Below are 24,654 nucleotides of genomic sequence, written 5' to 3' on the forward strand. Positions count from 1 at the left end.
ACTAATGCAATTTTTTATTGCGAATATTCGGTAAGCGAAATCCCTTATGCAGCTCTGCCTCAGTCCGACTTTGCCTCCTGCGGCCCCCAGGTAAATTGAGACTCCTGGTGTAGGGTAAAGTGTAGAAGGTTAGGGATGCAGCTCCAAGACAGCGCCGCAGGGGGAGGCCTTGGTGTCCTTCCATGGACTGCGTGGCCCTAGTGAGAACCATTTACTGGGTAGAAGTCGAAGTAAAATGTTGGCCCTTTCCCTGACACAAATGGGACTATTGGACTCTTCCACTGATAACTTCTGTTATTTTGGGGTTCCCTGTTCACTTTCCTATTTTGTACCTGGTGTGTTCGGGTTTGTTTAGCCCTCTGTTGCTGGGCGTTGTTCCTAGGTACTACTGTGCCTGCATACTGATGTTTGTTCCTTTTCCTTTCAGGACGAGAGGGCCTTACCCAAGGGAGATTTTTTCCCTCCAGAGCGGCCACAACAACTTCCCCGTAAGTGTCTGAACAGAAACCTTGGCTACGTTGCAGCCTGTTCCAGGCTGCTCCTAGGGGTGCAATTCTCCTGACCTTTCTCCAGGGAGGGAGAGGCTCTCCTCAGCCACACATTGTAGGACACCTTTCTGGGTACTGCCCCGTGGGTAAGCGGTACAGTTGCACATTGCTAGTATCCTGGTGAAGGAAGAAGAAACTACAAAAGGGCACGCAGACTGTTTGGGGTCAGAGGGACTGGGGGTGAGCCTGGGACCAAGCAAGAAGACTCATAGGCAGACTCATAGGTGGTTGGTTCACTTTTAGTTCCGGAGAGCCAGAAGCTTGGTGGCTGATCAAGGCAGGGTCACAAGAGATGAAATGCAGGCACTTCCCCTTAGGGTCATGTTAACCTTTATTTATTTTGGTTTGTTGGGCCACACCCACACTGCATTGAAGGCAAATGATCCCTCCCCACTGTGCTATTGCTCCCCCATTGCCCTTTAGAAGTAATGCTTGGCTGATCCTTCATTTCGCCTTGAAAATGTGAGGGGAGGGCCCGGAGAGATAGCACAGCGGTGTTTGCCTTGCAAGCAGCCGATCCAGAACCAAAGGTGGCTGGTTCGAATCCCGGTGTCCCATATGGTCCCCTGTGCCTGCCAGGAGCTATTTCTGAGCAGACAGCCAGGAGTAACCCCTGAGCACCGCCGGGTGTGACCCAAAAACCAAAAAAAAAAAAAAAAAAAGAAAGAAAAAATGTGAGGGGTATTGCCCCAGTCTGGGGGGAGGGTTCAATGGAGAGGACTGCTTTTGGGGTGCTGCTATATGCTCTGAGAGGTTAGTGATGGCGCCATGGTCAGTGCTATTTGTGGACATGGTGGGAAATCATTGGGAACGTGGCTACACAGCAAAGAGGCGTAAGTGCTCCGAGTCCTGTGGGTCTGAATGCCCCCGCACAGAGCCTTGGAGGTGAGGGCCTGCGGCAACCTGACCCCAGACTGTGGGTGACCCAGGTTACTGATGCAGTGCAGGAGGATTTGCCCCGAGGGGAGGTGCTCAGGCAAGTTTGGGGGCTGGTAGCAGCTCCTCACTCCCTCCACTCCAGGCCTGCCAGCAGAGCTTGTCCTGAGGCTGGAACGTTATTGGCAGGAGGCAGGCAGGTGGCTTCAGTGAGCATGGCAGCTCTGTGGTGAAGGCCCAGGAGACCATGTCTCGATGGCAGTGACCGCCCAGGCCTACATTTACTTGTTCTGGGTATGCCCGCTGCCACACTGCCCCAGGGGACCCATTATTTGGGACTCTCAAACTCCCTAATGGTTTTGAAATGTCCCAGTTGCTTTGGAGAGTTAAGTCACCTTGGTGATCTGCTCTGTCCTCAGCAGTTAAACATGGGTATTGAGCAATCTCAGTACTAGATGATGGTGTCAGGTTTTAACTTATTTTTGAGTTTTATTCCCTGGGGTGGGGTAGATGTCTACCTGTAGTGTTTGGGGACACTATTTGGTGCTGGGGTCTGGGTCTTTTACTTGTAAACTCTGGTGATCTCCCTCAGGCCCCTCTGGTATCAGAAATTTCATCTAAAACTTAACCTGCTTAAAGAATCTCATCTGGGGGCTTAAATGATAGATAGTACAGTGGGGAAGGCTCTTGCCTTACATATGGCTGACCTGAATTTAATCCCTGAGCCCCAACTGAGTGACCATAAGTACAGAGGCAGGAGTAAGCCCTGAGAACTTCTGGGTGTGGCCTCCCAAAATGTAGGCTCTCATCAAGTCCTGCTTCACACCTGAGACTGGGCCCCTGGCACCAGTCCACATTTTTTTTTTCTTTTTGGTTTTTTGGATCACACCCACCATTGCTCAACTGCTCTTGGCTCTATGCTCAGAAATCACTCCTGGCAGGCTCTGGGGACCATATGGGATGCCAGGATTTGAACCACCATCCTTCTGCATGCAAGGTAAATGCCTTTACCTCCATGCTATCTCTCTGGCCCCAAGTCTACATTTTTTGTCCCTTTGTGTTTGTGTAACACGGAGAGAGCGCCCTTAGTTGCACTCGTGTTGTGGCTCAGTCTGCAGAATGTTTGTGGTGCCAGCGAGGCAGCCCATGTTTCAAGGCTTATGCTCCTAGTCCTGCCCTCTAATATGAGTATATTGTCATTTCCAAAGTCTTTGAGGATTCCCGAAGTACCAGGCAAGTAATTCCTTGGTGGAGCATTTGCTTGGTTTTTTGTTTGTTTGTTTGTTTGTTTTTTGTTGTTGTTGTTTTGTTTTTTGCTTTGGATCACACCTGGCAGCGCTCCGGTTACTCCTGGCTCTGTGCTCAGAAATCGTCCCTGGAAAAAAAAAAAAAAAAAAAAAAAAAGAAAAGAAATCGTCCCTGGCAGGCACGGGGGACTATATGGGATACCAGGATTCAAACCACCATCCTTCTGCATACAAGGCAAATGCCCTACCTCCATGCTATCTCTCCGGCCCCAGTGGTGGAGCATTTGCAGTGCTCCTGTCTGGCCATAAATTTGACGCTCAAACCCGCTGTCTGATTTGGCTGACAAGTCGGAGAGTGAAGATTGGAGGTTATTTGTGTGATTTACCTGATGTCCGATGTCCAGAGACACTTCTCAGTTTATGATGTAAACAGATAAAAAGCTGCTTATTTCTTATAAGTAGTTCAGTTTTCTGTAATTTCCAGTGAGCTGATTTGAGTTGCCTTTCTCACTTTAACTCCAGTCTGTGGTAGCATGTGGTAGGTGCTGCCGTTAGAAAGAAGCTCCAAGTCTGCTGCTGACATCATTTGGGTTTGCTGGTAGGTTGTCAGTGGCGGAGGTGGAGTTCTGCAAGCCGCAGTGTGGACAGAGCTCCTGCTTCTGTGGCCTGGTTTTCTGAGAAAGTGTCATGAGGCTTCACTTCTGAACATTTGCTTTTTTTCTTAGATGGACTCGGTGGCATTGGCATGGGGCTGGGACCTGGAGGACAACCTATTGATGCCAATCACCTGAACAAAGGCATTGGAATGGGAAACCTTGGGCCTGCAGGTGAGGCTGTTTGCCTTCATTGGGGATGGCTGGGAGCGTTGGTTATTGAAGGTAGTTATTGGGATATGGTGGTTATTACTGGGTCAGAGTGAATAAAGATTAGTGACAATCCCTGTTTATTCACTGCTGGTTCATTTTCATAAAGCAGTAAGTATATTGTTTTCAGATTTTTATCTTGGAAGTCATTATACTTTTGCTTCTACTTTATCCTAAGCTAAGGTAGTTGAGTCATTCAAAAAAGGGGACAAGCCAGTGAGCTGGTCTTGCTTAAGGTCACACTGGAGTTAGTGTTTGTCTGTGTGACTCCAGGGGACCACAGACAGCCATGCCACCATCCAGAGCCCCTGGACTCTTGCCTTCTGGAAGATGATGGAAAAAGCATGAAGGCATGGCACTACCAGGGCGAGGTGGAGTTCGGAAGCCTGTGTGGTGTCTTGGAAAGCTTGGGCTTATGTAGTTAGTTTAAACCTGTTCTTAGTGTTTTCACTTTATCTTTGTATGGAGGACAAGCACCACAAACACCGTGGTTTCCAGGCTTCAGACTTGGGCCTTGGTTTCTTTGGTGATTCCTCTGATATGAGTCTCCCAGTCTCCCTCCCATGTGTCTTGGATCCCCAACTCAAGATATTTCTTCCAGCCTGATCTCCATTCATTACTCCTCCCAGCAGCACCTAAGGAGAAAGGGTTGGGACTGGAACTGAGTTTAGTGTATGGGTAACTGCTTTTGGAGGTCGGTGCGGACAGTGTGATGGCCTGGGAGTGTGGTGTTATTGCATTGGGACTAGAGGTTCTGGGGGCCACCTTTATCACCTGAGCATGGGGCCCTCCAGGGCTCACCACAGAGTGGGGGACTCATGGGCCTGGGCATCAAAGTACATACACAATCCTTTAATTTCTCTGGCCCCAATGAGCTGCTCTTAGGAATTTTACCTTTATTTTGAATTTTGGGAAAATTCTGTCCTCTAAAAGTGAAACCCCCTAATCTGTCCTGATAGTTAATTGACGACTGGTTAAAACCACCTGATTCAACCATCTGTATTTAGTGAAAGTAACATGGAGTTTACAGAGTCCTGAGCCCCGTGATGATGACTTTGCTAGACTTCATTTTTTCTTGGAATATGATCTTGAGACAGATGTGATTAGATAGTAAGGCTCCCCTCCCCTTTTATTTGTCTTGATTTGATTTAAAGTGATGTGTGTAAATAAGGCATAGTTTTTGGTGTGGAATATTTTTTTGTGCTGATTAAGCTTGAATGTTAACTTACTGCCTTGATATAATGTTAGTTTGCATTGACTTTTTCTTTTTAAGGAATGGGAATGGAAGGCATAGGATTTGGAATAAATAAAATGGGAGGTAAGATTCTTGAAATAAAACTGTCATTTTAGGTATGGTTTTTCCTCTTCCTCATTTCTTTCCTTTCTCTAAGCCTTGCATGAAATTCTTCCTAGCATTTTCTGGCTAGCAAAAGCTTGCTTGAGTCTGTCTAGAAGTTATTTGTGGATCTCTTGAGTGGGTATTTTTGCTTTTGCCTCTGGCTTCCTAACTAGCTCTCTGACCTTGGCGAATGGCTCCATCTCCTTCCAAGTAGGCCTCACTTTGCTTAATCATTGAGGGTTTGGATCAGATAGTTTCTTCTGATGGTATTTCAAAGCCCAGGCACTAGAATTCCCCCTTGTCCCCAGCCTGTCAATTCAGGGTGATACATGAAAACCACCTTTCTTCCCTGCAGAACCTTGATGACTCACAATTTCTTGTGCATGTTTCCCTTCCAGGCATGGAGGGACCCTTTGGCGGTGGCATGGAGAACATGGGCCGCTTTGGCTCTGGAATGAACATGGGCAGAATCAACGGTAAGACTTGGTTTTTCCCTCCTGCTTGTACCTTTGCTATCTGTTGCCTGAGCTGGCCTTGAGGCTTTGGATTCTGTCCTCAAAATCTGATGATTATTGAATCAGTCGTTTTTCCCTTTACTCTCTTTTCTACCAAGTCAGGTGTGTATCATGGTGCCTTACAAGATGGTAAAATGGTTGGTTGTGTTTTAGAAGTTAGACTTGATTTGAGGGTGGGTGCGTGTTAATTCTGTAGTCACAAAGTCGTTGAGCTGACCTTTTGATTCTCAGGAATTGTTCATTTTATTGCATTTCTCGAGAAAGCTTCATGTAGACACCTGTGGTTGCGTTTTCCCTGCTAAAAAATGGTCCGTGGGTCCTGCCGGGGGAGAGAACTTAAGTGGTAGAGTACCTGTCTGGAATGTGGTGAGGCCCAGACTTGGTTCCCACCATCCCCTGCCCTCACCAAGCCTGGCTCGTTGAAGGAGGTATAAAAGGGCCTCCAGGTGTACGGAGTAGTAAAGTGTGTTTGGAGTTTTTGCTCAGCTGCCTGCTTCCCAGTAGTTCTAAACAGGCTGGTCATTCTGGTCCTCTCAGGGACTCGAGGTTCGCACAGTAGTGTTATTGCATCTTACAGCCCTCCCAGCTCTGCTATACTCCATGATAACATTCAGATGTTGGCTATGCTATATATAACAGCTGCAGCTTCATTTAGTCCTTCCAAGACCTACAATGTGTAGGTAGTGTTACTTTGCCCTATTGGAAACTGGGACATAGAAAGTGACTTGCCTGATGTTGCATGACCAGTAAATGACTGGCTACAGATCCCAACTGCCTTAACTGCAGAGCCTGCCCTCTATTTGGGGGATGACTATGGGGACAGGTGTCTTCCTTTAGGGTCACTTACAGCGGGACAGTAGGGGTGGCCTGTAGGCCGACTTGTGGGGATCTTCAGGCAGCTGGCTCTTTATATGAGCCCCCTCTCCTCCTCCAGAACCCAATCACACAACTGACAGTCAGGGCAGAGGTTCTGAAGGATTTGCTTATTCCTAGAAAGACTCCTTGTTAAGACAGGCCTCAGACTGTTAGAGGAATCTTCAAGCACAAGAAGTAGAGCACAGTGTGTTCCCTGCTTTGATGGGTCCCAGTGCTGGGTGAAGGGTGAGCTGGATATTGGGGTTCTCACTGTTACTAAAAAACGTGGGAGCTCGGCGATCCCAGTGAGCCGCATGTTTGGCCTGTAGAGCTGGAGCCACTCACCCAGGAATGGCTCTGCTGACTCGGCAGATACATCTCATGAGAGGAAATTTGGGTGCTGCTCTGGAGGGAAGCAGTGAAGTGTGGCGGTTGGTGGAAGCCTAGAGCTGTCTGAGCTCCTGTCAAAGGCCTTGGTAAGCCAGACCGACAGATCGCAGCAGTGAGGCAGACAAAGTTCAGGATGCTGCGCCCATGGTGCCCGCACAGGAAAGCAGGCTAGGGCACTCCCTTCCTTAGGGGCCCTGGGCTTGCCCCCTGCACTGGCTACCCACTTCTGAAGGCGCTTTAGATATAGTTGACCATGTATGTGCTAGTGTATCCCATCACTGAAGATGACAACCCTCACTCCGACATATCTGGTTGCCAGTAGACAGATGGACGAACAGTGGATTGTGTGTCCCTTACGTAGGAAGAGGCAGCTTAGCTTCATCCCCACTCTGTCCAGCCCACACGGGACATTTTCACTAGCCTGGGGTCCTTTCCAGCTCAGCATTTCTGAGACCTGCATTTTTCAAAGTTTTGGATTACTGTGAGATACAGTGACAGTGTTCCAACATCTTTCCACTACCAGTACTCATTTTCTGCCCTCCCCCCACTCTTTTTTCCCTCTCTCCTGCCTCGATGGCAGACACCACACCCCTATGCTCTGTGGTTTCAGTCTCACTGGGGTTCTTTTAAGACCCCATTTTTTTGACCTGCATTTCTTTATTCCCTATCCGGCCTGTTACCTATTTCCCAATGGACTGTTGGTTTCTGTGAAAGTATAGGAACTTCAGGTACATTTCAGGAAGTTTTTCGACTTTTTTTTGGGGGGGGGGGGGGCACACACATCCGGTGGGCACTCAGGGATTACTCCTGGCTCTGCACTCAGAAGTCACTCCTGGCTTGGGGGACCATATGGGATGCCGTGATCAAACCCACGTCTGTCCTGGGTCAGCTACGTGCACCCTACCATTGTGCTACCACTCTGGTCCGGGTTTTTCAATTTGTATTGGAGCAGGGGTAGAAGGTAGCTGTTAAGAGTCTGTTATTTGAGGGCTGGGAGGTGGCGCAAGAGGTAAGGTGCCTGCCTTCCTGCGCTAGCCTTGGACGGACCTCGGTTCGATCCCCCGGTGTCCCATATGGTCCCCCAAGCCAGGAGCGACTTCTGAGCGTATAGCCAGGAGTAACCCCTGAGCATTACCGGGTGTGGCCCAAAAACAAAAAAAAAAAAAAAAAAAAAGAGTCTGTTATTTGGGGCCGGGTAGGTGGCGCTGGAGGTAAGGTGTCTGCCTTGCAAGCACTAGCCAAGGAAGGACCGCAGTTCGATCCCCCGGCGTCCCATATGGTCCACCCAAGCCAGGGGCGATTTCTGAGCACATAGCCAGGAGTAACCCCTGAGCGTCAAACGGGTGTGGCCCAAAAACCAAAAAAAAAAAAAAGAGTCTGTTATTTACCTAATTTTTTGTTTTCTTTTGTTTTGCTTTTGGGGCTACATCCAGTGATGCTCAGGGGTTACTCCTGGCTTGGGGGACCATCTGGGAAGCTGGGGGATTGAACCATGGTTAGCATGTGCAAGGCAAACGTCCTACTGCTTGCATCACCACTGTGGCCCCAAGAGTCTGTTACTTACCTGGTTTTTGGTTTTGATTTTTGGGTCACACCCGGCAGCACTCAGGGGTTTACTCCTGGTTCTATGTTCAGAAGTCGCTCCTGGCAGGCTTAGGAGACCATATGGGATGCCGGGATTCGAACCACCGTCCTTCTGCGTGCAAGGAAAACACCCTAGCTCCATACTATATCCAGCCCCACTTACCTGATTTTTAAACTTTTTTTCTGCATGGCATCAGTTTTCTGATTCAGATGAGGGACCTTGCTTGTGAGGCAAGTGCGATAGTGCTGAGCCCATTCCCATCCTTTATCCTCAACTCCCACCTGTTACTTCTGGGGGCTTCGAAAATGTTGTGTAGTACTAGGGGTCAGTGCTAAGTTGTCTGCAGGTGAGGCACTTTCCCAACTCTTTTCTCTAGTCTTTTTTTTTTTTTTTTTTTTTTTTGGTTTTTGGGCCACACCCAGCGGTGCTTAGGGGTTATCCTGCTAGTCTTTTCCCATGGCTTCCCTTTCATTCCCCTATCAAGATTTGCTTGCTCTGGGCATCGAATTGGGGCCCTGTGGTCCATCCAGGTAGTATGAAATTTGGGTGTTTGTGGCAGCTCTGCAGGTGGCCTTGTTAGCTGGAGAGAAGGTGAGAAGCTGGCGAGAAGGGTGTTTTACTGCAGAGGTATTCCAGTAAAACAGGGTTTTTTGACTCTGATGATGACTGCCCCGTCCTGCTGCTGAGTTTCCCTGGCTCACACAGATCCATCACGGGGATGATGTAGGGTGGGTGGTAGGTGTTGGTGACTAGATCAATGTTGCTAGGTGTAGCCCACAAACCAAAAAAAAAAAAAAGACTTGTTACCTGGAGCTCAGGGGCAGAGCATTGCTGGCCCACACATTTGCATCTTCTGCCTTTGCTGCATTGGACTTCTGGTTTGGGGTGGAAGCCGGCTCCATCACTTGAGATGGCTTTGTGTTTTTGTCTTGAAATGGTAGGGCATTTATTTATTTATTTAGGTTTTGGGGCCATTCCCAACGGTGTTCAGGGCTTGCTACTCTGCAATTAGGAGTCATTCCTGTTGGTGGTAGGAGAGTGGACACAATGACTAGGATATAACAGGCACCAGGGGTTGAACCTGGGTCTGCTGTGGCTTCAGAGTTCTGGACTCTAAAAATAAAATTTCTTGACTAAAAACTGACTATGGGAAACCCCCAGGTGAGGCTAGCAGGACACGTGACTTTGTTCCCTGTGACCAGGCTGCTGCCTTCTCCCTGGTGCCTATGACAACGCCTGAGCTGGCACAGAAAGGTCACTACAGTCCTGGCTACTCCTTGGGTTTCAGAGGCAGGCCCAGGATCCCAGGGTCTGGACAAATGTCTGTATCACATGGATATGGGGTTTGCCAGATGGGCTCGGTGGAAATCTTTCTTGGAACCTCTCTTGACACTTGAGTTCTGTGGGTGCTGTTTTCTGTCTCTCCATCATTATTGCTGGAGCAGGTCTGTCCCTTGTGCTGCAAACAGGCCTGTGCAGTGCTGAGTGACTTCCAAGGTCAGGTCTCGGGAGATTCTGGAGGTGCTGCTGCCCAGACCTCTGGCTGTGGGTCAGTAGGTGTGGATGCATTGACTCCAGAGGACCCGGCCTGAGGTGGCTCAAAGGTGATCAGGGCGTTTCTGGCTGTGGGGACATCCTACGGTCTGTGAAGGGACTGGACTTTTATCACTCAGGTGCCTGGTGAAGCCCAGGGCACCTTGAGTGAGTGCTGTTCCAGGACCAGTCTAAAGCCTGTCATAGTGATGCATCCCGTCGTCACCCCCAGTTCTCAATTATTGCACTAGAAAAAACTGGGTAGGATCTTCTTCCATCTCCTTTGTAGGGTATTAGAATGAGGCCATTTGGCCAAGATGTAGGCACTAGGTTTGTTCCTGAAAGTGCTATTCAGATGGAAGTTTCCAAAGTCTCCCAGTAACAGTGTTGGGAGACCAAGAATATCCAGAATTTTTGTTTTCCTGAGACATTGTTTCAGTGTCCCTGTCACACCCAACCCTTTCCATAAGACTAGTGTCCTCAGCTTGTTCCTCATCTGTGTCTGTGGCTGCAGGCTGTGGGTCCAGACTGTTACTTCTGGTGTGTGTGTGTGGGGGGGCGGGCTGTTGATTTGGCAGATGCTGCTCCTAACACAGGGCCCGTCTCTTTCTGTGTGTTCCCACCTTCCCCTTCCTCCCTTTCTCGTTACTTGTATTACCTGTATTCTCACTTCAGAATCTGGAAACAATCACATTTCTATTGCCTTAGAGTAATTTCTGATTTTTTTTTTCTTCCTGTTTTCCACAGAAATTCTAAGTAATGCACTGAAGAGAGGAGAGATCATTGCCAAGCAGGGAGGAGGTAGGAGACTGCTTCTGCATTTTCCTTTCTCCAGGAGGTTGGAACAGCTGAGGGGGATGAGGATTGAGTGTCTTTCTCTCCCAAGCTGTGCCATTTGTCCATCGCCAGGTTATTGAAGAGCTCATTCTATCCTGAAACAGAATATGCAAGTGTTTGCCTCTTAGTTGTTGGAAAGAGTTAATAGCTCTAAAATACACGCAACCTCTGAGGTGTGCTTGTAAGCACTAACCATTGTCATTGTAATGGCCTCAGAATTTTTTTTTTTTTTTTTTTTTTTTGGTTTTTGGGCCGCACCCGTTTGACGCTCAGGGGTTACTCCTGGCTATGTGCTCAGAAATCGCCCCTGGCATGGGGGGACCATATGGGACGCCGGGGGATCGAACCGTGGTCCTAGCGCTTGCAAGGCAGACACCTTACCTCCAGCGCCACCTACCCGGCCCCATGGCCTCAGAATTTAATGGGGAGATTTTGTTTTTGGCATTTTGTAGTGTCTTATTCATAAAGGTGATTGAGTTGGTGGTGCAAGAGTGATACAACAATGGGAGGGCGTTTGCCTTACTCATGACTGAGCTGGGTTCCATCTCTGGCGCCTCACCTGGGTCCTGTGAGCCCCACTAGGAATGATTCCTGAGTTGAGACCCAGGAGTAAGTTCTAAGTGCCACTACTATCACTGGGCCTGACCCCAAGCCCCCCAAATTAAGTTGTACTAGGTCAGCAATGGCGAACCTATAGCACGTGCGCCAACGGTAGCACGTGAAGGCCTTGCAGCTGGCACTCGGGAAGGTCCGCAATTAAGATACGTGGCTCGGCAGGAGGCGAGTGTGATACTAAAATCTTGTTATTGAGGTTTAATTGACGTGCTGGCACTTTGAGGAAATTTTGTGTGGTTTTGTGCGGCAGTTTGGGCACTCGGGCTCAAAAAGGTTAGCCGTCACTGTACGAGGTGGTGTTGAAATACTGCCTAATGCACACATGGTTTCTCAAAAAAATGTACACTCCTAAAATTTCAGGAATTAAGGGAGAAAGTAATCAGTTTTTACTGCCCACTGAAGGGGCCGGAGTGGTGACTCAGAGTGGTAAGGTGTCTGCCTTGGTGTCACTAGCCTAGGACAGATCACTGTTCGATCCCCCAAGCCAGGAGTGATTTCTGAGCACATAGCCAGTATAACCTGAGTGTCACTGAGTGTGGCCCAAAAAAACAAAAAAAGTGTTTTAGTATATTTTTCCATTGGTAGATTTTTGTTTTTAGCTGGGCATTTCAAACTAAATGTTTTCATCTGCATTATTTATTCAAGGTCAGTCTGATTTTCCCTTACAGCAATGTCTCAGCTTTTTTTTTGTTTTGGGCTACACCCGATGGTGCTCAGGGTTTATTCCTGGCTTTGCCCTCAAAAATTGCTTCTGTCAGGCACGGGATCTGGGTCTGTTCCTGGGTTGGCTGCATGCAAGACAATAACTATTGGTTGTGACCGCTATGGGTTCTCTGGCCCCTCAGCATTTTCATGGTAACTCCTGGCTGGTGATTTCTGTGGTATTGTGGTTTTGGAGGGGGTCCTTATGTACAGCAGCCTTTCTGCCCTTTCTCCACCCTTTACCATTCCCACAGTGTCTGAGACCCATGTCTAATACCAGACCAAAAACCAAACTAGGTGATTCGTAAAAAGCTCCTGGCGTTGGCCAAGAGAATTAGCTCTTGAAATTTTGGAGCGTTGCCTCCTGTCTGGGCTGTCTGGAGCCGTAGTAGACTGCATGGAGGCTCACCTTGAGCCATTTTCAGAGCTCTTACTGGGGAAAGAGGGACCCTCGACTCCACATGTGGAAAATGGCCTTTCAGCCAGAGCCCATTCCAATGCGGAGGTTCCTGTGCACGGTAGACCAAGCACAGGTGCACTAAGGACCTGATCCTCAGCCTCATGCAGAATCTTCTCTGCAGGGCCACTGGCCAGACAGCTCCCTGTACAAGCTGTTTATTCCTCTACCTAGAGCTTATTGGTGTGTCTAATTCACCTAATTACTACTCTGCTCTCAAGGTGCTAAGGAAATGCTGCCCGACTTAACCCTAATGGGCTGCGAGCCGGCACTCCTGATGGTGGCCCTCTGTGTCTGCTTTTGGGTTTGACATTTACAGATCATAAAGCTTCTCCCAAGGAATGGACAGGTTATTGGTGACCCAAGTGCACTAGGGCAAAACCTTCCCTCCTTTTAGACTCGTGTGGGGGTCAAGCCCAGCACTGAAGGTGGAGGAAGGATTTACTTCCCAGATAACGATGCTGCAATTTAGGAGTGTCTGATTCCCAATGTTGGCACTTAACTCCCTGGTTTGTTGTGCTTGTGAAGTGCTTGGTTTGGTGCTCTGCACCCAGGTCCCTCTTTCTGGCCCGGTGTGTGCACAGAAAGGCTGGTCCCTCATATCCTCCTGTGTTTGTGTTCATTTCAGGTGCCGGTGGAGGCAGTGTGCCCGGGATTGAGAGGATGGGTCCTGGCATTGACCGCATCGGGGGTGCCGGCATGGAGCGCATGGGCGCAGGCCTGGGCCACGGCATGGATCGCGTGGGCTCTGAGATCGAGCGCATGGGCCTGGTCATGGACCGCATGGGCTCTGTAGAGCGCATGGGCTCTGGCATCGAGCGCATGGGCCCTTTGGGCCTCGACCACATGGCCTCCAGCATCGAGCGCATGGGCCAGACCATGGAGCGCATCGGCTCCGGTGTGGAGCGCATGGGGGCCGGCATGGGCTTTGGCCTGGAGCGCATGGCCACACCCATCGACCGTGTCGGCCAGACCATTGAGCGCATGGGCTCTGGTGTGGAGCGCATGGGCCCTGCCATCGAGCGCATGGGCCTGAGCATGGAGCGCATGGTGCCCGCAGGCATGGGGGCTGGCCTGGAGCGCATGGGCCCAGTGATGGATCGCATGGCCACGGGCCTGGAGCGCATGGGCGCCAACAACCTGGAGCGCATAGGCCTGGAGCGCATGGGCGCCAACAGTCTGGAGCGCATGGGCCTGGAGCGCATGGGCGCCAACAGCCTGGAGCGGATGGGGCCCGCCATGGGCCCAGCCCTGGGCGCAGGCATTGAGCGGATGGGCCTCGCCATGGGTGGCGCCGGCGGTGCCACCTTTGACCGTGCCATCGAGATGGAGCGTGGCAATTTTGGAGGAAGCTTTGCTGGTTCTTTTGGAGCTGGAGGTCATGCGCCCGGGGTGGCCAGGAAGGCCTGCCAGATATTTGTGAGAAACGTAAGTGATGCTTCAGGAAACTTCTCTGGAGTGGGTGGACGGGCCTGGGTGTCCCAGGGCTTGAATGGCGTGCCTGCCCCCACCCCCTACCCCTGAGGTGCTTACATTTTGGGAACTGATTAGGCAGAGGAAGGAGGGAGGCTTAGGTGTGGGAACCTGGGCTTCTCAAGGAAGGGGCCCCTGGACTGTAGTTAGGGGCACCGAGACTAACCCTCAAAACATTGATCGGATTCTTTATCCTGTGGGATTGGAGCCTTGTTTTAGACCCAGCTGCCTTGTGCCTAGCTGAGCTTGAAAGGCAGCTGGTGACCAGCACCCTCAGCCAATTGTGATATAGGTTAGAATTTGGTCTAATCGCTTCATTGGTCTCTTTTTTTTTTCCCTCTCCCTCAGCTCCCATTTGATTTTACATGGAAGATGCTAAAAGACAAATTCAACGAGTGTGGTAAGTGTTTGAGGAAGGCTCTAGAATGTTTCCAGGGCTTGTGGCTTCAGAGATCTTAGTTAGTGGCAGCTTAACCTGGCTGGGGCTACTTCCCATGTAGTCTCTGCGTCCTCTGGTCATTGGCTCTACAGGACCGATGGCACTTGCCATTTTTCTGCCAGGCTGGTTATGTGGGTAGCTTTCTAAGGTTCCTATTGGGTTTCCATTTCTTCTTAGGGCTTTTGAAAAGAAGTGAGTGGGGTCTCCCTGATTTCCAAGTGATCCCCAGATGCCCAACATTTGGGGCTCGTGTTTCTGAGCTCTGAGTTTGAGGAGGACCTGGAATAAGGTCATTTTGTTCAGGATCCATTTGTTGGGCCCACAAGGGTTGAATCCCTTGTGATGTCCAAGCAGCAGTTCCCAGTATTAGTCTTTTGGACTGACACATGTTCAGAACCTGACTGGTGCCTTAAGTGGGGACTCACTGGGTGAGCCTTTGCCCCTTCTGAGGGCTGGCCTCTGCCTCTGCTCAGTGCTGCGCCTCAGATGCACCTCTGCCCCCTGTCCCCGGCTCTCTGTTCCTGGTCACCAGATCTGGGGGCCATTTGGGCTGCTCCAGGCTGTCCACTTCCTGTTTCGGCAGTGCCTCATGTTTCACCACTCCTGGCTGTTCCCGCTGCTTCTGTTAGGGTGCATTGTTGAGTCATAGCCTTCCTTCCTGCCCAGATCTGGTCCCCTGTCCCCACAACTTAGTTTCACACTAGCACATTCCTTTTTCTTTTTAATCACTTTGATTTGGTCATGATGAAATCACCCAGTTGTTCATGCCTGGGTTCCAGGCACCCAGTGTTTGAGCTCCGACACCTTCCCAGAGTGGGATGGGAGCAGGCTCCTCTTTGGTCCTCTGCTTATTAGTAGGTTTTTTTTTTTTTTTTTTGGGGGGGGGGGGGCCACACCCGGCGGTGCTCAGGGGTTACTCCTGGCTGTCTGCTCAGAAATAGCTCCTGGCAGGCACGGGGGTATGGGACACCGGGATTCGAACCAACCACCTTTGGTCCTGGATCAGCTGCTTGCAAGGCAAACGCGCTGTGCTATCTCTCCGGGTAGTAGTATTTTTTTAAACTTTATTATATTGATTGATTTTTGGGCCATACCCGGCAGCACTTGTGTTACTCCTGGCTCTGCACTCAGAAATCACCTATGGCATGCTGGAGGATCATATGGGATTCGGGTCCTTTCTGGGCTAGCTGCATGCCAGGCGCCCCACCACTGTGCTATCTCCAGCCCCATCTCTGCTTATTTGTAAAGTCCCCGCCCACAGGCTCCTGTAGTTTCTTGTCCCTTGATTTGTTCCTTTCTCTTGCTGCTCCCACATGTCCCAGAGCCTCAAATTGCAAGTGCTGTTTCCAAATTGCTCTTGTTTCACAGGGTATTGGCAAGAGCCTTGTTTCAGCCATTTCTGAACCATCCTGGGCGTAGCCCCATCACTGTCCTGGAATGTGACCCCTGGCCTCAGGTCCCCCCCACACACAGTGCAGTGCCTGCATTAAGCACTAAGGTCATTGCTTCCTGATAGGGTCATTCCTGATTGGCCTGTCCCCAGCTGTCCCTAGCCTTTACTGAGTATAAAGGCCCATTGGTGAGGTGGCCCTTCTCTGGGCACCGTCTGGCTGGTCCTATTGCTGGCAGAAACATGGCAACAGTGCTGAGGCCATGCCCCCATAGCTGCCTGCCTGCCACGCTGTCCTGCGCCCCGTGTCCCCCCTATGACTCTGTGCACCGAAATCCAACAGGTGATCTGGACTGAGTGGAGCCGGGCAGGCTGCGCTGGGGGTGCTGACGCGTTGTGGTCTCTCTCCCTCCCTGTGCCCACCCAGGCCACGTGCTGTACGCCGACATCAAGATGGAGAATGGGAAGTCCAAGGGGTGCGGTGTGGTTAAGTTTGAGTCGCCCGAGGTGGCAGAGCGCGCCTGCCGGATGATGAATGGGATGAAGCTGAGTGGCCGAGAGATTGATGTTCGAATCGATAGAAACGCTTAAGCAGTTGCCTTTTTTAAACATCGATACCAGACCTCTGAATTTGTATTTTTTCTTGTTAACCATTTTAATTTGTTGGCTGGATGTATAAAGATGTTTAAAAAATTCAGTTGCTTTTTGGGGGTAATTTGAATTACTTTTTTAATGACTGGGGTTCCATTGGACTGTTTGCATTGAGATTGCAACGTGCGCAATTTTTTTTGTAGTTGTGGCATCTTGTTGACATCGACTATGACTTTGATAATAAATACCAGTTCCTGAAAGCTGCTCGCTGTTGCGTCTGTGTGCTGGGGTGCCCTGGTTTGGTTTGGGTGCGTGGATGGAGCTCCTTTGTCTCCTTCCTGGGAATGTCATGGGGCCTGGCCAGCGGGGTCCCCCCTGGCCTCCCCCTCTCCCCCCTCACTTTTTCAGGGCAGGCTCTTGGTGCTTAATCCCATCCAGTTTGGCTTTGTTGTTTCCCATTCTGTGATGGAAATCCCAGCAGCCACCAAAGTGTGGACCAAGCCAGGTCCAGTGCCTTCCCCACATGGTGAAGGGCAAGAGCTCCAAGGACCAGTCACTGCAAAGGCCCTGTTCTCAGATCATTTCATTGGACAATCCGTCCCTCCCTCCCCTCCTTTCCTCTCTCCCTTCCTTCCTGTGTTTTGGGCCATACCTTGGTGGTGCTCAGGAGTTACCTAGCTTTGCGCTCAAATCACTCCTGGCAGGTCAGGGGACCATATAGGATACCAGGAACCTGGGTCCATCCCTAGTTGGCTTTTGCAAGGAAAACATCCTGCCACTGTGCTATCGCTCAGGCCCCTTTTAGACATTTTCTGACATCACTTCTAGGGATACGGCACATGCACCTTAAGGTGCCGTCTCTGCTACCCCAGACCAGGTAATGGAATGTGAATTTCTTGACATCTCCATCCAGAACCGATTCTAGGGGGATTCCTTTGCACTTTTAACGTCCTCAAGATGGACCCAGATGGGCTGGAGATGTGCACAGTGGGGTTGCCTAGTGCTGCCACCCTCTGCCTCCCTTGGTTCCCTTGCATGTGCCAGTGAGCATCGAAAGAAGAGACACTCGGACTGCTTTTATTGCTTTACTTGGACCCACCAGGCAGTGCTTTAGGTCCCCAATGGTGCTGGGACTTATCTGGACATCCCTGTACCAGGCATGTGCACACGCCCTCTGAGCCCTCTCATGGCCCCAGGATCTTCAAGAATTGTCTTGTAGGCCTCAAGAGTTGACCAGACCAGGGGCTCTAGTGGATTCCTGGTCCCGCGTGCGCAGAGCTGGGCTTCTGGGCCTTATCATCCCCGAGGAATGGGCTGGTTGTCTAGAGGATCTGTCACAGAATGGGGGGGGGTACTGTGGGCCCCTCAATGATTCATGTCCCCAGTGGTGTCACGGGTGGGGACACATTTACCCCCTCAGGACAGTGGTTCCTGCCAAGCCACCCAGAGGCTTAACTTACCCCAGAAAGCGACATCATCATACACCTCTGTCTCCCTGCAAAGAGCATAGTTGGATGAGTGAGGACCAGCCCGTCGATGATAGGCAACCCCTACCCTGAGCACCCTGCACCCATCCCAGCTTCACTCACAGTGGCAAGAGTGCGGTCCTGGGCACGTAGCCGTCTGCAAGACAACATGGAAGGGGTGAGGGATTCCCTTGGAAGGGAGTGCGTCCCCTGCCCGTGCCAGGCCGAGCTCACTTACACTTGCCCTTAGCGTCCCGACACAGCATCTCATCCTTGTTAGTGAACTCTATCACCTCCAGAATTTCCCCGCGCCGAATCCCCAGGTGCTTGCCACCACCACGCCGGGTCTTGGCATTGGGGTCAATCATCATCTTGGTTTGGATCACGATCTCCCCCTCAAACTGGGGGTGAGGGAGGAGATGGGCCACAGCTCTTTGTCTTGTGCCTTTTCTCTCCCACCAAAACCCCTGCACCCTCAGTACCACTTTGCGCCCAGCCCTGTGCAGAGAGCTATAGCTATACCTTGAACTTTTTCCGGAACTCACGCTCTGCCTTCTCTGCCTTCCTCATCAGCTTCTGGGTCTTCGGATCTATGGGGGGCAGCAGCGGGGGCACCTTCTCCTTCCTGAGATACCCCACCCCCAGGAGTTGGGAGTTTGTGAACAAGAGAAGGGGCTACTCTGGCCCCCCCTTGCACAGAGTTCCTGGACCTCCACCTTTCGCCATGCCCCGTGCTACCTGACTTCTGGTTCTTTCGATGGCCACCTGGGTGGCTGCTTGACGAAAGCTGCTTCCTCTGGGGAAAGAGACCAAGTTAGGGCTCAGCCCCTCTCAACCTTCCTTAGACTTTCTGGTGTTGATTTTTTAGCACTTCAGGACTTTCCCAATCTTCTACTTGTTAACCCCATCCCCGGGATTTTTGCCTGCACAATCTTAAGTTGTATCCTCTTTGTGACTGTTAAAGGGCTGTTAAAGCCCAGGGCCTTGACACCAGCAGGACAAATTCCTCTTACACTGGGCCACCTCTCCTGCAACTGGCCTTTTCACTCTTTTTATACCTGTCACAGCCTTGGCCCAGAGGAGCGGCTCATTTCCATCCTAACCGCCGATAAACTATCAGATCCAGCTCTGGGCATGTGTTGGTATGTAGAGGCAGAGCAGGCCAGGGAACTCTCCCAAAGGGGAGCCCAAGACTTGCAAAAAAGCAAAGCAAAGGTTTTTTTCTAGGGGGGTATTGGCCACTCCTGGAGGTGCTCAGTGCTTTGGCCTCTCCTCAGGGATCGATCCTGGGGGTGTGTGCCAGGGATTGAATCCTGGTCAGCTGCATGCAAGGTAAGCTCCCTCCTGCTTGTACTGTGTATCTGGCCCTGTTTGGGGGTGCTTTTTGTGGGTGTTGGGAATGCGTCTGGCAGTTTTCAGGGATCACTACTGGCAGGACTTAGGGGACCATAAAAAGTGCTGGGGTCAAAGCTGAATAGAATAGCCCTTTTTTTCATGGGATGAGAAGGGGGACTTTAGGATGGAAACCTGGGAAGCATGACAAGCCTGGAGTGTGGCGAAGACAGAGGAAACTGGAGGGGTGTGGAGGTGACCCGCAAGGAAGCTCTGTGTCAACAGGACTGTTACTACCTGGCTCTGCCACCGACTGGGGGCTGGTTGGTCCCCTCCCCCTCCTGAAAAATTCTAGATCAGAAGGGAAACCAGCTGAGAGCCTAGATCCCCAGTATCCTGATGGGCCAGACCTTGTGCTGGCTTGACTTGAATTGGATGTGACTGATTTTTCACCAAGAAAGGAAGGAGGATGTGAGGGTCCAGAATGATGGGACACTGGAAGGGGTGCTGGCCTTGCACGTACCAACCCAGGTTCAATCTCCAGCACCCCCCAGGTCCCTGGAGTCTGCCAGGAGTGATTACCTAACAGAGCCAGGAGCCAAGCCCTGAGCATTGCTAAGTGTAGCCACAGGGCTGGAGAGAGAGCTTGGAGATAAGGCCTTTGCCTTCCATGCAGAGGGTCAGTGGTTCGAATCCCGGCATCCCATATGGCCCCCCAAGCCTACCAGGAGCGATTTCTGAGCATAGAGCCAGTAGGAACCCCTAAGCACTGCTGGGTGTGACCCAAAAACCAAAACAAAACAAAGTGTAGCCACCCCAAAAGAAAAGAAAAAGGGTGTGGGGGTCCTTTGGCTCCTGAACTGTCTGTCACAGTGCCCTAGTGGAGTTATTGCAGAGACAACCCCATCTTCAGCTCCTGCCTCCATGTCCCAGGCTGTGACAGCCTGTCCCCAACTCTGGCGTCTGTCTCCCTTGCCCAGCTGCCCCTGTGCCCAGCCTCTTTCTGGCTTGGGGGACCATATGGGATGCTGGGGATCGAACCCAGGTCTGTCCTGGATCAGCCACGTGCAAGGCAAACGCCCTACTGCTGTGCTATCGCTCTGGACCCCAGCCTTTTCTGACTTCATCCTTTGCCCACAGTTTTCTCTCCTGGCCTCTGGGTTGTCCCTCTGGGAGTGTGCAGGACCCTTCTCTTGCATCCCTATCTTTTGGTCTCATTCCATGGACCAGAGATGTTCCAGGGAGACCATCTGGGGCCTGGGGCACCCCGACACACCTGCACCCTTAGGCCTAGGCTCATCTTGGAGCTCCACATCATCGTACATCTCGTAAATCTCATCGGGGTCCCTGCAGACAGCACGGGGTTGAGGAGTTAGGGTTATTTCAGCCCCCCAGCCTGCCCTGCCCCCCATCCCCATGCCACCCACACTCCTTCACTCACGGCCGTGGTTGTCTCGTGGGTCTGACCTGACCGAGGGTCCCAGCTGCCGAATGGCTCCTCCGTACGGCTGTGAAGACATACGAGCTGCAGGGAGGTGGGCACAGCCCAGTATTCCCCCTCTCCCCAGCTGGGTCTCCCCAAACCCACCTGAGATGGGCCCCAAGTAACTCCGAAAGCGCTGGATGTTCCTGAGCCCAGGAGGCAGTGGTGGTTTGGCGGGCGGAGGCCCCAGGGAGGTGAGGGAGGGCAGTGGGCGCCGGGTTGGGGGACCAGCTTGGAGGCTCCACCGGGAACCCCCAGAAGGGAGAGCCCCAGGTTTGTGCCGACCCAGGACCCCCATGGCAGAGGGCAGCGAGCTCTCGGACACTGAGGCAGGGAGCCGGGCCTTGCTGGGGACCTCAGCCTCGGGGTGTCTCTGTGGCCGGGCCTGGGGTTGCCAGTGGGGCTGTGTGGCAGGGAAGAGGGGGAATTCGGGCTCTGAGGCTGTCCTGGGCAGACCCTGAAATTGCAGCTGTTTCCCCAGGGCCCCGCCGCTCCCCTGGGCCCTGTGCGGGTGGTCGCTCTGCCAAGGTGCTGGCAGCTTTCTCTGGGGAGATCCCAACTCTGGCAGCTGCAGGGCCTTCTTGGGTGGGCCCCGGACAACCAGCAGTTTAGGGGACTGTGGCTGGGGCTCGCTCAGGGACGGCTGTGAGGACTTTCTGGGGGGCTCAGTAGGCTCGAGCTGGGAGGGTATTTCTGTGGGCTCTGACATCAGCGGCTTCCTGGGGCACACGGGGATCCCCAGGTCTGGCTGCTGCAGAGGCCTTCTGGGGGACAGGAGTGGGTTCGCCAAGTGCCTGGAGGGAGCCCGCCCCTCGGCTTCGTGGGCCTTTGTCTGGGCAAACTCGGGCTGGGGGAGCTTCCTGGAGTTATCTGGGAAATCGGGCTTCTTGGGGGGATCCAGGAACTGAGACTTCCTGAGGGGCCCTGGGATCTCAGGCTTCCTGAGGGGATCTGGGACCCCGGGTTTCCTTTGAGGATCTGTGAACTCAAGCTTCTTGGGGGGGTCCAGGAACTCAGATTTCCTGGATGGACCTGGAATCTCGGGCTTCCTGAGGGGATCTGGGACCTCGGGTTTCCTTTGAGGATCTATGAACTCAAGCTTCTTGGGGGTGTCCAGGAACTCAGATTTCCTGGATGGACCTGGAATCTCGGGCTTCCTGAGGGGATCTGGGATCTCCGGTTTCCTGGGGGGATCAGTGAACTCGGGTTTCTTGGATGGATCTGGGATCTCAGGCTTTCTGAGGGGATCTGGGATCTCGGGCTTCCTGGGGGGATCAGTGAACTCGGGTTTCCTGGATGGATCTGGGATCTCGGGCTTCCTGGGGGGATCCATGAACTCAGACTTCCTGAGAGCATCCGGGATCTCAGTCTTCCTGAGCTGGGGAAACTTTCTAGGGGCATCTGCAAACTCATTCTGTGGGGGCTTCCTGGGGGGATCTGTGGGCTGAGAGGCCTTTCTGGGCCCCACAGTGAACTCAGGGCCCTTCTTGGGGTGTTCGCTCAGCTCAGGCTGTGGAATCTTCTTCAGGACCTTGAACTCTGGCTTCAGGGGTTTTTTGCTCTCAGGTTGGGAGGCCTGGAACCTGGCCTGCAGACTCCGGAAGTCCTGGGGGCTCCCCTAGATAGAGCACACAGAGCCAATCTTGAGGGGTGTGGGGGCTGAGGTCACCCACTCAGCACCATCCCCCGAGGCTATGTTCGCAGTGGGAGCCGCCCCTCTCCCCTCTGCCTGGCACACTGGTACCCATGCTCAGACCCAAGTCTGGTTCTTTCCCCAGTCCCTCTGAGCTTTCCTCTTTTTGTTTGCTTTTAAGATCACACCTGGTGGTGCTGAGGCCTTACCCCAGGGTCTACATTCAGGAATCATTCCTGGCAGGCTCAGGGGACCCTAAAGGATACTGGGGGTGCAAATAGGTTGCTGTGTGCAAGGCAAGTGCCCTCCTTACTGTGCTGTTGCCCTGGCTCCAACCTATGGGTTTTGTTTTGTTTGGGGGCCGCACCTGGCGGTGTTAAGGGGTTCCTCCTGGCTCTTCGCTTAGGGTCTACATTTTAGGGATCACTCCTGGCAGGCTCAGGGAACCCTATGGGATGCCAGGGATCGAACCTGGGTTGGCATCATTCATGTAGGCAAATTCCCTCCTCACTGTCTTATTGCTCCAGGCCTCCTCTCTTCTCCTGCCCTGTTGTCACTTACCATCTGGTCTCTGATCAGACCCCCCCCCCATAGGATCCCCCATCACTTGAAGCTGGCATGTGCCCCTCTGCCCCGTGCCCAAAGGTTTCTTCAGACATTGCATTGAACCGCAGCTCGGTTTGGCCTCCCTGCCCTTCATCTGACCCCGACCCCAACTTCCCCTGTTCCCAGCAGCCTCTTCCCCCAGTTTCAAAAGAACCAGACAGGGTCCGGAGAGATAGCATGGAGATAATGTGTTTGCCTTGCATACAGAAGATCGGTGGTTCTAATCCTGGCATCCCATATGGTCCCCTGAGCCTGCTGGGGGCAATTTCTGATCATAGAGCCGGGAGTGACCCAAAAACCAAAAAAAAAAAAAGAATCAGACAAGGGCAGAAGCGAGAGCATAGCAGGGAGGGCACTGGCTCTGTAGGCAGCCATCCCAGCATCCCATAGGGTCCTTCACACCAGGATTCAGCCTCAGCACTGCCAGGTGTGGCCTCAAAACAACAAAAAAAGAGGCCTTGGTGTTAATGCTATCCGGACATTGCCTTGCCGGCTCCACAGGTATGTACAGAGATGTTGAGGCTGTCGGTACAGGACTTCTGGAACTTTCCAAGATGGGGCACAGTGAGTGGGTGCTGGGGTGGGTAGCGGGTTCACTCACCCTGGCCCCCTGAGACGGGAGGAGGGGCCCGGCCCTCTGCCCTGCCAATTTATTTTCCTCATCCTACAGGACAGACCAAAGTGGGCATTAGTGCCTTCAGGGATGCCTTAGAATAAAGGAAATCCAGGGCCGGAGCATGGCGCAATTGGTAGGGCATTTTCGTTGCATGCGCTAACCTAGGACGGACCTTGGTTTCATCCCCCGGTGTCCCATATGGTCCCCCAAACCAGAGGCAATATCTGAGCGCATAGCCAGGAGTAACCCCAGGTGTGGCCCAAAAAGCAAAAAAAAGAAAAAGAAAAGATAAAGGGAACCCATAGGATGGAGAGGTCCTGGGTGTCAGGGTGTATGTGACTGACCCAGATAGGGGGACAGAATGACCCATTCTGTTACCCTCTGTCAACCTGGCTTGTGCCCACTGTTCCCCTCAGAGCACTTTGGCGCCTGGGGACATCCTGGGGTCACCTTCTTCCTATACCCTCACCCTACCTCCACCAGACCTTAAAGACAGTCAGTCATTCTGTCATTCCTGTTTCTCCATTTCCCACACCCCAAAATCTGGCCTCTGGTGGGAGTGAGCTTTCTGGGCTCCCCCAGGGGACTCACCATGACTCCAGGCACAGAATAGATCACAGGAGTAGGTTTGTTTGGGGGTCACGAGCCCCTCACTGCCTCTTCCGAAGTGAGAGCAGCGTTTGCCCCACAGGCTAGGGGTGCAGAGCAGGAAGGAAGGAAGGGAGGCGGGGGCCAGCCCAGCCTGTCCCCAGATCCTGTCTGGGGCCATCTGCAGTTCCTGTCCCACTTAACCACGGTCTACAAAGCCCCCCCCCACACCTCTGTGTAGTAGCAGTGCTGGGGTTGGTACTTGCCCCCCATCCTTGCCGCCACCAGCCTTGCCTTCCACGGGAATAGAGGGGTTCACCTTCTGTGGGGTGCGTGACTGGCTTTGGGGGGGTTGAGCCCACTCCAAGGGGCCCTTGCTTTTGCTGATGCTCTGGTTGCCTCATGTGCCTTCTCCATTTCAACACTTCCCTGTGTGAAGGTGGATTTCTTTGTCTCTGGAGGGGTTGTCCGGCTGGGGGAGGGACAGACAGAGGTCAGAGAAACTGGAACACCCAGAAATCGGAGACGGAGGTATAGTTCGGGAGGGGTCTGCATCTTTTTCTGTGTATTTTTTTGGGGGGGGGGGCCACTCTTAGTGGGTTACTCCTGACACTATAGTCAGAAATAACTCCTGGTTGGGCTCTGGGAACCCTATGGGATGCTGAGGATTGAAGC

General features: G+C 52.2%; 2 protein-coding genes across 4 annotated transcripts in view; one reads left to right on the forward strand and one right to left on the reverse strand.

Annotated features, from left to right (window-relative positions):
* Positions 1–16,515, forward strand: part of HNRNPM (heterogeneous nuclear ribonucleoprotein M) — a 40,941-nt gene extending 24,426 nt beyond the window's left edge. For 2 of the 3 annotated variants that reach the window (XM_049789428.1, XM_049789429.1), the window contains 8 exons: positions 428–488; positions 3,397–3,498; positions 4,808–4,852; positions 5,272–5,349; positions 10,499–10,552; positions 12,991–13,790; positions 14,184–14,235; positions 16,092–16,515. In XM_049789428.1, coding sequence (XP_049645385.1) covers positions 428–488; positions 3,397–3,498; positions 4,808–4,852; positions 5,272–5,349; positions 10,499–10,552; positions 12,991–13,790; positions 14,184–14,235; positions 16,092–16,255 — 1,356 coding nt within the window. In that variant the 3' untranslated portion in view covers positions 16,256–16,515. Of the gene's footprint in view, positions 1–427; positions 489–3,396; positions 3,499–4,807; positions 4,853–5,271; positions 5,350–10,498; positions 10,553–12,990; positions 13,791–14,183; positions 14,236–16,007 lie in introns of all 3 variants that reach the window. The other variant, XM_049789427.1, reaches the window with a different exon arrangement.
* Positions 16,516–17,519: 1,004 nt separating this feature from the next.
* On the reverse strand, positions 17,520–24,252 carry PRAM1 (PML-RARA regulated adaptor molecule 1). Its single transcript, XM_049788288.1, has 13 exons — positions 24,211–24,252; positions 23,377–23,439; positions 23,261–23,320; positions 21,878–22,154; positions 20,642–21,823; positions 20,495–20,561; positions 20,330–20,400; positions 18,460–18,517; positions 18,244–18,346; positions 17,960–18,122; positions 17,845–17,878; positions 17,716–17,750; positions 17,520–17,586 (listed from the first exon to the last, which is right to left on the reverse strand). Exons 1-13 carry the CDS (start codon positions 24,250–24,252, stop codon positions 17,552–17,554), a joined length of 2,190 nt encoding a protein of 729 aa, XP_049644245.1. The 3' UTR covers positions 17,520–17,551.
* Between the last annotated feature and the right edge of the window lie 402 nt (positions 24,253–24,654).

The sequence above is a fragment of the Suncus etruscus genome, chromosome 15 (assembly GCF_024139225.1).
Source record: "Suncus etruscus isolate mSunEtr1 chromosome 15, mSunEtr1.pri.cur, whole genome shotgun sequence".
NCBI classification, from domain to species: domain Eukaryota; kingdom Metazoa; phylum Chordata; class Mammalia; order Eulipotyphla; family Soricidae; genus Suncus; species Suncus etruscus.

Coding starts and splice junctions, on each gene's coding strand:
- PRAM1 (XM_049788288.1), bottom strand. CDS start 24,252: ATGGGGGGCAAGTACCAACCCCAGCACTGCTACTACACAGAG. Junction 18,518..20,329: donor GCCTAGGCCTAAGGGTGCAG/GTGTGTCGGGGT, acceptor CTCTTTCCCCAG/AGGAAGCAGCTTTCGTCAAG. Junction 18,123..18,243: donor AGTTCCGGAAAAAGTTCAAG/GTATAGCTATAG, acceptor CCTCACCCCCAG/TTTGAGGGGGAGATCGTGAT.